General features: G+C 43.1%; 1 protein-coding gene across 1 annotated transcript in view; it reads left to right on the top strand.

Annotated features, from left to right (window-relative positions):
• Nucleotides 1-12,787, top strand: part of ZC4H2 (zinc finger C4H2-type containing) — a 32,455-nt gene that overhangs the window by 10,679 nt on the left and 8,989 nt on the right. The window contains exon 2 of the mRNA XM_073547575.1: nt 4,214-4,385. Coding sequence (XP_073403676.1) covers nt 4,214-4,385 — 172 coding nt within the window. The remainder of the gene's footprint in view (nt 1-4,213; nt 4,386-12,787) is intronic.

Genomic DNA, 12,787 nt, shown 5'->3' with positions numbered 1-12,787 from the left:
TTCTGCCAAGAGATGTGGATTCTCAGCAGAAAATTCCACAGGCTAATCTGCAACGTGTGCACATACCCTTACAATCAGGACTGTGGAGTCAGAGTCAGTATAAAATGGACTGACTCCGACTCTTAAAATATATAAACAGTAGTTCAATGCAGGATATGCTATAAATGTTTTCAGAAGACTTTGGGAAAGTTATGAAATATCCTATAAATATCTGTTCTGTTCCTGATCTAAGGATCTCTACATTTAGATGAGATGAATCTGTGCTGCCCTTTATGTACATGCTCAGTAGTGACCAGTGCTGTGGAGTCAGAGATGAGATGAATTTGTGCTGCACTTTATGTACATGCTCAGTAGTGACCAGTGCTGTGGAGTCATAGATGAGATGAATCTGTGCTGCACTTTATGTACATGCTCAGTAGTGACCAGTGCTGTGGGGTCGTAGATTAGATGAATCTGTGTTGCACTTTATGTACATGCTCAGTAGTGACCAGTGCTGTGGGGTCGTAGAGGAGATGAATCTGTACTGCACTCGATGCACATGCTCAGTAGTGACCAGTGCTGTGGAGTCATAGATGAGATGAATCTGTGCTGCACTTTATGTACATGCTCAGTAGTGACCAGTGCTGTGGGGTCATAGATGAGATGAATCTGTGCTGCCCTTTATGTACATGCTCAGTAGTGACCAGTGCTGTGGGGTCGTAGATGAGATGAATCTGTGCTGCCCTTTATGTACATGCTCAGTAGTGACCAGTGCTGTGGAGTCATAGATGAGATGAATCTGTGCTGCACTTTATGTACATGCTCAGTAGTGACCAGTGCTGTGTGGTTATAGATGAGATGAATCTGTGCTGCCCTTTATGTACATGCTCAGTAGTGACCAGTGCTGTGGAGTCAGGTGAGATGAATCTGTGCTGCCCTTTATGTACATGTCAGTAGTGACCAGTGCTGTGGGGTCATAGATGGGATGAATCTGTGCTGCACTTTATGTACATGCTCAGTAGTGACCAGTGCTGTGGGGTCATAGATGAGATGAATCTGTGCAGCCCTTTATGTACATGCTCAGTAGTGACCAGTGCTGTGGGGTCGTAGATGAGATGAATCTGTGCTGCACTTTATGTACATGCTCAGTAGTGACCAGTGCTGTGGAGTCAGGTGAGATGAATCTGTGCTGCCCTTTATGTACATGTCAGTAGTGACCAGTGCTGTGGGGTCATAGATGGGATGAATCTGTGCTGCCCTTTATGTACATGTCAGTAGTGACCAGTGCTGTGGGGTCATAGATGGGATGAATCTGTGCTGCACTTTATGTACATGCTCAGTAGTGACCAGTGCTGTGGGGTCATAGATGAGATGACTCTGTGCTGCCCTTTATGTACATGCTCAGTAGTGACCAGTGCTGTGGGGTCGTAGATGAGATGAATCTGTGCTGCACTTTATGTACATGCTCAGTAGTGACCAGTGCTGTGGGGTGGTAGATGAGATGAATCTGTGCTGCACTTTATGTACATGCTCAGTAGTGACCAGTGCTGTGGGGTCGTAGATGAGATGAATCTGTGCTGCACTTTATGTACATGCTCAGGAGTGACCAGTGCTGTGGGGTCGTAGATGAGATGAATCTGTGCTGCACTTTATGTACATGCTCAGTAGTGACCAGTGCTGTGGAGTCATAGATGAGATGAATCTGTGCTGCACTTTACATGCTCAGTAGTGACCAGTGCTGTGGGGTCATAGATGAGATGAATCCGTGCTGCACTTTATGTACATACTCAGTAGTGACCAGTGCTGTGGGGTCGTAGATGAGATGAATCTGTGCTGCCCTTTATGTACATGCTCAGTAGTGGCCAGTGCTGTGGAGTCATAGAGGAGATGAATCTGTGCTGCCCTTTATGTACATGCTCAGTAGTGACCAGTGCTGTGGGGTCGTAGATGAGATGAATCTGTGCTGGACTTTATGTACATGCTCAGTAGTGATCGGTGCTGTGGGGTTGTAGATGAGATGAATCTGTGCTGCACTTTATGTACATGCTGAGTAGTGACCAGTGCTGTGGGGTCGTAGTTGGGATGAATCTGTGCTGCCCTTTATGTACATGCTGAGTAGTGACCAGTGCTGTGGGGTCGTAGTTGGGATGAATCTGTGCTGCCCTTTATGTACATGCTCAGTAGTGACCAGTGCTGTGGAGTCATAGATGAGATGAATCTGTGCTGCACTTTATGTACATGCTCAGTAGTGACCAGTGCTGTGGGGTTGTAGATGAGATGAATCTGTGCTGCACTTTATGTACATGCTCAGTAGTGACCAGTGCTGTGGGGTCATAGATGAGATGAATCTGTGCTGCACTTTATGTACATGCTCAGTAGTGACCAGTGCTGTGGGGTCATAGATGAGATGAATCTGTGCTGCACTTTATGTACATGCTCAGTAGTGACCAGTGCTGTGGGGTTGTAGATGAGATGAATCTGTGCTGCACTTTATGTACATGCTCAGTAGTGACCAGTGCTGTGGGGTCATAGATGAGATGAATCTGTGCTGCACTTTATGTACATGCTCAGTAGTGACCAGTGCTGTGGGGTCATAGATGAGATGAATCTGTGCTGCACTTTATGTACATGCTCAGGAGTGACCAGTGCTGTGGGGTCGTAGATGAGATGAATCTGTGCTGCACTTTATGTACATGCTCAGTAGTGACCAGTGCTGTGGAGTCATAGATGAGATGAATCTGTGCTGCACTTTACATGCTCAGTAGTGACCAGTGCTGTGGGGTCGTAGATGAGATGAATCCGTGCTGCACTTTATGTACATACTCAGTAGTGACCAATGCTGTGGGGTCATAGATGAGATGAATCTGTGCTGCCCTTTATGTACATGCTCAGTAGTGACCAGTGCTGTGGGGTCGTAGTTGGGATGAATCTTGCTGCACTTAGTGCGCATGCTCAGTAGTGACCAGTGCTGGGGAGTTGGAGTCAGAGGTCAGGGAAATTCAGTAGTCGAAGCTGGAGTCAGAGGTTTGGCTTATCAACTCCACAGCTTTGCTTATAATGATCAGAAATATTATTATTCCTCATGTACATGCACTTGACAACTTATTCTGCAAGTGCAGTCACACTTTAAAGGGACAATGTGTAGCCAAACATTTAAGTGTGCCTTCTCATTTCCTTTTTTGCATCTGTCTTCACCCTTCTCTTGCTCCATAAAGCCAGATCTCTCAATCCAAAGTGTTGGGGGTGGGGGTATGTGGAGTTAAATGAAAAACAAACAGTTGGGAAGGTGTATTTAAATGTTTTGCCTCACCAAGGCTGCAACCGTCATCTGTCTATGGTTTGAACAGTCCTTCTGTGCTGACAGACTCCCTTTAAGTGCTGCCTGGACTATTGTCTGATCCAGTGAGTAGGTATTTTGCTTTTTTGGAATCTTTATCTTCTTTTGGTATAGACTTTACAGAGAACCTGTCAGTCTGATAACGTAGTTAATCTTCACCCCCCCGAAGAAGCTAAGTAGCGAAACGCGCTTTGGGGTCCTTCAGCCCACATTACAAGCAAGGTTGGTTTCTTGCTTCATTTATTATTACTATTCTAGTCTCGTATACCCATCTTGGCAAATTGGCTATTACTGGCGGCAGTCACTCTTGTATCAGATTATAAATCTCTTGTCCGTGGTCTATTTTTGTAGGTCTGGTTTTCGGATCACTAATTATGCACTGTTGCACTTTATATGACTACTGAGAGATATCTGTTTTTTGCACTTCCTATATATCCCCCTTTTTTTTGGTGGTTATTATTTTTTGCATATAAGTGATACCTTTTTGTGTACTTTTTACGGCCATCTTCATTGGTATACCGTATGTTGTTGATATTAAATTGCCACTTTTTTACCCAACCCCACCTGTGTGTGGTACCTAAGTGTTGCTGATTCCCTTATGTATGTAATTTCAAATTATCTATTCATAATCTTGATTTTATTTTTAATTTTTTTGATAACAATAAAATCTATATATTTTATATACTGCTCCTGGTCCTTTTTTCTTGGGTTCACATAATCTGCAGGTTAATAGTATGATGATGGTGCCCTGCCGCAGGGCTGTTAGTGCCTCACACTATGATCTAGTCTAATTGCAGGTGTAGGGGATCATCCAGGGCTACAGCTTCTTCTGTGTTACTAGATTCTTATTATGAGACTTGATGTTTCTTAGTATATTTGCTTTCTTGATTTTTCTAGGAACAAGACTCTTCAGATGGAGAAGATAAAGGCTCGCCTCAAAGCAGAATTTGAGTCTTTGGAGTCGGAGGAGAGACACCTGAAGGAGTATAAGCAAGAAATGGATCTTCTACTTCAGGAGAAAATGGCCCACGTAGAAGAGTTGAGGCTGATACACGCTGACATTAATGTGGTATGTACTGTACACTATAGATTTAGCTGCACATATGTAAGGGAATATCTGCGCCCCAGCACTGCATAATGTAAAGCTCTTTGGCTCAGTTTAGGCCAGTCATGCACCTACAGTATTGGATTTTTGAGATTGTAATTTCTTTTTGATAACACACATTAGAGTATTTTGTAGACTAATGAGTCGGCACCATATGTAACGATAATAGTTATAATGATCGGTGGGCATGCTGTGGGTGCTGGCCCCCAAATCAATTGATATTGATGACCTATCCTATCTGTCTTGAATGACTCTGTTGAAAAAAAAGGACATTAGGGTGTGTGCACACGCTGCGGTTCCGCAGCGGATTTGGCCGCTGCGGATCCGAAGCAGTTCTTGCTGCGGTGTACAGTACCATAATATCCTATGGATATTAAAAACCGCAGTGCAGACGTGCGGTTTTCCTGCCGTTTCTAAACCGCAGAAAGAATTGACACGTCAATTCTTTCTGCGGATTCCGCTGCGGTTTGCCATCTCCTCCATTGTGGAGATGAAAATTCGCATGGCAAAACCGCAGCGCAATCCCCAGGTTAAACTGCAGGTCTTTTGACATGCAGATTTACCTGCGGATTTTGTGAAATCCACGCGGCCAAATCCGCACCCCAATCCGCATCGTGTGCACATACCCTTAGAGGGCATTTGGATTGGATCCGTATTTTGGTGATACAAATTATGATGTTTATCACGACACAAGGGTGCTTCAACATTCTCAGTCGTCTTCTGGACCCTCTTTCACCATTACACCGTTATGAGACTCAAGCTGTGGATAAAGGAAATAACGACATACTGTAAATGTTATTTAAGTGCTTTGTTAAGGTTGTTCTGAGATCTACTGTAAAGTTGTAGGCTAAAAATGTACTGCGTGACCATGTGTTAATTTTTAAGCAACCTGTATATGACACATTGCTTTCTTGGTGGTAAGATTAATAGCAGGGGAATAGCAAGAAGGGATAATTATTGTAACACAGTGGAAAGGCCAAGAGACTCTGGATTTATTTGGCCAGTACTGGGAACGCTCCCTGGATCAATAGTCCGTGGGTCATATAGTATGTTTACTCAGTGCTGTTCTTTCCAAGAGATTTTTAGATTGATAAGAATAATACTTTTGACCAGGGGTATGCACTTAATTTTTCCAAGGGGCTGCATATGAGACCGCTGTGGAGGGCTGCGCTAACATGCTGACCTCTAATAATATATATTAATATTGATATTTATCTGAATTAAGTTAATTGCTTAATTAAGAATTTGCAGGATGAAGTTTGAGCAGCAGCGACTGTTAATATATGATAGGGATTATTGTAACGGATATCCTTAGGCCTCTTTCACACTTCAGTTTTTTACAATCAGTCACAATCCGCCAGGTTTTGAAAAAAACGGATCCTCAATTTTCTTTTGAGGATCCTTTTTTTTTTCTCCATTGACTTTCATTAATGGCGGATTGTGATGGATTGCTGTCCGTTGTATCCGTTTTTTGTGAGGATCCGCCAAAAGTTGCTGTCCGTCACCATCCCCAAAGATGTCAAAACGGAGCTTGCAACTTTTTTTTTTTTCTCTGGCGGATCCTCCAGACACTCATTTAACCCGAAATTCTTTCTGGGTGTCGGACAAAAAAAATTAACACTCTCTCTCTCTCTCTCTCTCTCTCTCTCTCTCTCTCTCTCTCTCTCTCTCTCTCTCTCTCTCTCTCTCTCGTCAAAAAAACGGATGGGTGGCATCCGTTGTCATCACTTCTAAAACGGATCCAGCATCCGTCCTTTTGGCGGATTTTGACTGATGCAAAAAACTGAAGTGTGAAAGAGGCCTTACCTGTAGCGGCTAATCAAAACAGTATAATTTACAGATTTTTATAAAGTTTATTAGTTATCCAGCTCCAGTTATTCAGCCCTTGTATTTTTATCAACCACTTCCCCAAAACATAATTATGATGGCCCCATTCACCTCTTCCCTTTAGTATGGTGTATGCCACAGTCGCCCAATGGCCTCCTACTTGCAGTACGATGCCCCCCTTGCACAACGTGCAGCCTCCTAGTTCTTGAGGAACATTGAATGCCTTTGCTATTTCTTTTATCCTGTTCTTTGTTTGTATAAGTTAGTGATCTCTTGTGTTAAATGTTTGGACATTCTCTTGGTAACCCAAGCATATTAGTGACCTGGAACCATTGCAATGAGGAATGGACTGAGACTCCTGGGAATGTTGGCAGAAGCTAATTTCTGGCTATGCATTATTTTTAATACAAATTGCAAAATGAGATAGTGGGTAACAGATACCTAGATTTAAATCTATAGAAAAGAAATCGACAAAATAATCTCTGTATAGAACGCTGGGTAATATTGCTACAAATAGGCAGTTACATATAAAGGTGCAGTCACAGACAAATAAGATACCGTGTGCAATGGATAAGACCCAAAATTTAAACATAATGTGATCCGAGACTTTCCCTAGGGAACACTCTTCTCTTTTGGATGTATTAAAGGTGGAAATGGCAATAGAAAATAGGGCACCCCATAATGTCTTAAATATTGGCCATGACAGTCCAGAGCACAGGAAATAGCCAAAAACTCAAAAGGCAAATCTCCTAATTTGCCATGTATACGAATCATCACAAACAACAGTATCAGCCAAAGATTGCAATATACAAATATATCGTGGGTGAAGAGCCTTGGTGAGATAGGTAAAGAAGAACCCCAAGATCATTGTGGCTGAGCTCCACAGATGCAGTAGGGAGATGGGAGAAAGTTCCACAAAGTCAACTATCACCGCAGCCCTCCACCAGTCGAGCCGTTATGGCAGAGTGGCCCGATGGAAGCCTCTCCGCAGTGGCAGACATATGAAAACCCGCATAAAGTTTGCTAAAAACCACATGAAGATAAGAAATAAGATTCTCTGGTCTGATGAGACGTAGATAGAACTTTTTGGTGATAATTCTAAGCGGCATGTGTGGAGAAAACCAGGCACTGCTCATCCCCTGCCCAATACAATCCCAACAGTGAAACATGGTGGTGAGAGCATCATGCTATGGAGATGTTTTTCAGCTGCATGGACAGGATGACTGGTTGTAATTGAAGGAAACATAAATGTGGTCAAGTACAGAGATATCCTGGATGAAAACCTTTTCCAGAGTGCTCTGGACCTCAGTCTTGGCCAATGGTTCACCTTCCAACAAGACAATAACCCTAAGCACACAGCTAAGATAACAAAGGAGTGGCTTCAAAACAACTCTGTGACCATTCTTGACTGGCCCAGCCATAGCCCTGACCTAAACTCAATTGAGCATTTCTGAAAATGGCTGTCCACCAACATTCACCATCCAAACTGACGGGACTGGAGAGGGTCTGCAAGGAAGAATGGCAGAGAATCCCCAAATCCAGGTGTGAAAAACTTGCATCATTCCCAAGAAGACTCATGGCTGTACTAGCTCAAAAGGGTGCTTCTACTCAATACTGAGCAAAGGGTCTGAATACTTATGACCATGTGATATTTCAGTTTTTCTTTTTTAATAAATTTGCAAAAATTTCTACATTTGTTTTTTTTCAGTCCATGATGGGATGCAGAGTGTACATTAATGAGAAAAAAAGAGCTTTTTTGAATTTACCAAATGGCTGCAATGAAACCAAGAGGGAAAAATTTTAAAGGGGTCTGAATACTTTCCGTACCCACTGTATATGTCCCTGATCCTGGGCCCATCATGGTATACCGTTACAAATTTTGGGGTCACCCAGACAAATTTGTTTTCCATGAAAACTCATTTTTATTAATCAAATGAGTTGCCAAATGAATTTAAAATCTAGTCCAGACATTGACAAGGTTCCAAAAATAGATTTTTATTTGAAGAAATAATTTTCTCCTTCAAACTTTGCTTTCATCAAAGAATGCTCCCTTTGCAGCAATTACAGCATTGCGGACCTTTGGCATTCTAGCAGCTAATTTGCTGAGGTAATCTGGAGAAATTTCACCCCATGATTCCAGAAGCCCCTCCCACAAGTTGTTTTGGCTTGACGGGCACTTTTTGCATACCATACGGTAAAGCTGCTCCCACAACAGCTCAATGAGGTTGAGATCTGGTGACAGCGCTGGCCACTCCATTACAGGTAGAATACCAGCTGCCTGCTTCTTCCCTAAATAGTTCTTGCATAATTTGGAGGTGTGCTTTGGGTCATTGTCCTGTTGTAAGATGAAATTGGCTCCAATCAAGCGCTGTCCACAGGGTATGGCATGGAGTTGCAAAATGGAGTGATAGCCTTCCTTATTCAAAATCCCTTTTACCTTGTACAACTCTCCCACTTTACCAGCACCAAAGCAACCCCAGACCATCACATTACCTCCACCATGCTTGACAAATGGCATCAGGCACTCTTCCAGCATCTTTTCAATTGTTCTGCGTTTCACAAATGTTCTTCTGTGTGATCCAAACACCTCAAACTTAGATTCGTCAGTCCATAACATTTTTTTCCGATCTTCCTCTGTCCAATGTCTGTGTTCTTTTGCCCATTTTAATCTTTTCCTTTTATTAGCCAGTCTGAGATATGGCTTTTTCTTTGCCACTCTGCCCTGAAGGCCAGCATCCCGGAGTCGCCTTTTCACTATAGACGTTGACACTGGCGTTTTGCATGTACTATTTAATGAAGCTGCCAGTTGAGGACCTGTGAGGTGCTGATTTCTCAAACTACAGACTCTAATGTACTTGTCTGGTTGCTCAGTTGTGCAGCGGGGCCTCCCACTTCTCTTTCTACTCTGGTTAGAGCCTCTTTGTGCTCTACTCTGAAGGGAGTAGTACACACCGTTGTAGGAAATCTTCAGTTTCTTGGCAATTTCTCACATGGAATAGCCTTCATTTCTAAGAACAAGAACAGACTGTCGAGTTTCACGTGAAAGTTCTTTTTTTCTGGCCATTTTGAGAGTTTAATGGAACCAACAAATGTAATGCTCCAGATTCTCAACTAGCTCAAAGGAAGGTCAGGTTTATAGCTTCTCTAATCAGCCAAACTGTTTTCAGCTGTGCTAACATACTTGCACAAGGGTTTTCATGGGTATTCTAACCATCCATTAATTAGCCTTCTTACACAGTTAGCAAACACAAAGTACCATAAGAACACTGGAGTAATGGTTGTTGGAAATGGGCCTCTATATACCTATGAACATATTGCATTACAAACCAGACCTTTGCAGCTAGAATAGTAATTTACCACATTAACAAATGTATAAAGTGTATTTCTGAATCATTTAATGTTAGCTTCATTAGAAAAAAGCTGTGCTTTTCTTTCAAAAATAAGGACATTTCTAAGTGACCCTAAACTTTTACATGGTATTGTAAGTATTGAACCCGTCACCAAGTTTCTAAGTAAATTTATTTCTAAAGGTGCTATTAACATGAAATTCTCACCAGATGTCAATAACAACCCATTCAATCCACACAGTTAAAGAAAGCAAACCATAAATGTCCATAAATTAAGTTATTCGTAATAATGAGAATTGACACAGGGAACAAATATTGAGCAAGCTTACTGTAGCCGGCACAGAGACGGCTGCTGATTTCAGCGTGCAAGCAATGGGCAGCGCATGATGTCATGGGCACTCTGACGTCAGCTGCTGTCCTCTGATTGGCTGGCAGTGTGTATTGCAGTGCAGGAACCCCTCCCACATGGGCCTGGTTGCGTTCACACCCTCTGTGACCCAGATTGTTACGCCCCCCGGTGAAGTGTGTAGTACAGCTGTGCCTAAATGTACAAGACATAAACATAGACAGGGGTCTAGTAATTCTTTTACAGTGTGGGAAATAAATATTTGATCCCTTGCTGATTTTGTAAGTTTGCTCACTGACAAAGACATGAACAGTCTATAATTTTAAGGGTAGGTTAATTTCAACATTGAGAGATAGGGGTAAAAAATAAAATCCAGAAAATCACATTGTATAAATTATATAAATTTATTTGCATTTTGCAGTGAGAAATATGTATTTGATCGCCTACCAAGCATTAAGAGTTCTGGTTCCTACAGACCAGTTAGACGCTGCTAATCAACTTCGTTACACTGAAGACATCTGTCTTATATAGTCACCTTTATAAAAGACTCCTGTCCACAGACTCAATTAATCAGTCATACTCTAACCTCCACAACATGGGTAAGACCAACTTTATAAGGATGTCAGGGACAAGATCACAGACCTGCACAAAGCTGGAATGGGCTACAAAACCATAAGTAATACGCTGGGTGAGAAGGAGACAGCTGTTGATGCAATAGTAAGAAAATGGAAGAAATACAAAATGACTGTCAATCGACATCGATCTGGGGCACCATGCAAAATCTCACCTCGTGGGGTATCCTTGATCATGAGGAAGGTGAGAGATCAGCCTAAAACTACACAGGGAGAATTTGTTAATGATCTCAAGGCAGCTGGGACCACAGTCACCAAGAATACCATTGCTAACACATTACACCGTAAAGGTTTAAAATCCTGCAGTGCCCGCAAGGTCCCCCTGCTCAAGAAGGTACATGCGCAGGCCCGTCTGAAGTTTGCCAATGAACACCTGGATGATTCTGTGAGTGATTGGGAGAAGGTGGTGTGGTCAGATGAGACAAAAATTGAGGTCTTTGGCTTTAACTCAATTTGCCATGTTTGCAGAAAGAGAAATGCTGCCTATGACCCAAAGAACACTGTCCCCACTATCAACCATGGAGGTGGAAACATTGTTTTGGTGGGGTGTTTCTCTGCTAAGGGCACAGGACTACTTCACTGCATAAGTGGGAGAATGGATGGAACCATGTACCGTAAAACCCTGAGTGACAACCTCCTTCCCTCCGCCAGGACATTAAAAATGGGTCATAGAATCGTACAGTTGGAAGGGACCTCCTGGGCCATCTGTTCCAACCCCCTGCTCAAAGCAGGATTCTCTAAATCATCCCAGACAGATGTTTGTCCAGCCTCTGTTTGAAGACTTCAATTGAAGGAGAACTCACCACCTCTTGTGGCAGCCTGTTCCAAAGATTTTTCTAATATCTAATCTGTCTCCTCCCATTCAGTTTCATCCCATTGCTTTTAGTCTTTCCTTGTGCAAATGAGAATACAGATGATCCTTTCACAATGTGACAGCCCTTGACATATTTGTAGACAGTTAAGTCTCTTCTCAGTCTTCTCTTTTGCAAGCTAAACATTCCCAAATCCTGTAACCTTTCCTCATAAGACAGGGTTTGCAGATCGGTCACCATTCTGGTCGCTATTTTCTGAACTTGCTCCAGTTTGTTGATGTCTTTTTTTTAAAATGTGGTGCCCAAAACTGGACACAGTATTTCGGATGAGGTCTGACTAAAGAGGAGTGGAGGGCAATAATGACTTCACGTGATCTAGACTGTATGCTTCTGTTAATACATCCTAGAATTGCATTTGCCTTTTTTGCTGCTGCATCACAATGTTACCTCATATTCTGTCTGTGATCTATTAGTATACCCAAGTCTTTTTCACATGAGCTGTTGCTTAGCCCTATTCCTCCCATTCTATATATGTTTTTTTTCATTTTTATTCCCCAGATGTAGTACTTTGCATTTTTCCCTGTTAAAAACCATTCTGTTAGTTGCTGCCCACTGCTCCAGTTTATTTATATCTTTTTGAATCCTCTCTCTCTCTCTCTTCTCGAGTATTAGCTATCCCTCCTAGCTTTGTGTCATCAGCAAATTTAGTCAGTTTACCCTCAATTCCTTTATCTAAATCGTTGATAAAGATGTTGAACAATACAGGGCCCAGGACAGAGCCCTGTGGTACCCCACTTGAGACATTCTTCCAACTGGATGTGCATCCATTTACGACCACTCTTTGGGTCCGATCACTAAGCCAGTTATGAATCCACCTGACAGTCGCCTTCTCCATTCCATACTTAGTCATTTTTTCAATAAGGATTGTGTGAGATACTTTGTCAAATGCTTTGCTGAAGTCAAGATATACCGTATTTTTCGGCCCATAAGATGCACTTTTTTTACCAAAAATTTTGGGGGAAAGTGGGGGGTGCTTCTTATGGTCGCAATATACTTACATCCGTCCATGGCTGGTGGCTGGTGTGGGTGCCGCGTGGCTCTGTAGTGCGGTGGTGGCAGCGGGCTGTGCTCTGGTGCAGGGGTAGCGGCTCTCTGTGCTCCGTGGGGGGCTCCGCCGGCATTTCCTCGAAGCCCGGAGGCCCCCGCACATATGTTGCTGACTGTTGCCATGTTGGTGTGGCCTCCGGGAGCATGGACGCCGGGAAGATGGCCGCCGGTCCGGGGACAGCGCATGCGCAGGTTCAGATCTCTGGAGACGAGATTCAAATCTCGGCAACGAGATCTTGTCCCTCCGGGCTTCGAGGAAATGCCGGCGGAGCCGCCGCCCCTGCACCGGAGCACA

This window comes from Dendrobates tinctorius, unplaced genomic scaffold (genome assembly GCF_039654945.1).
Source record: "Dendrobates tinctorius isolate UK_male_01 unplaced genomic scaffold, ASM3965494v1 ptg000154l, whole genome shotgun sequence".
NCBI classification, from domain to species: Eukaryota; Metazoa; Chordata; class Amphibia; order Anura; family Dendrobatidae; genus Dendrobates; species Dendrobates tinctorius.
Note: the sequence above shows the minus strand (reverse complement) of the source record. Positions and strands in the feature narration are given on the sequence as shown.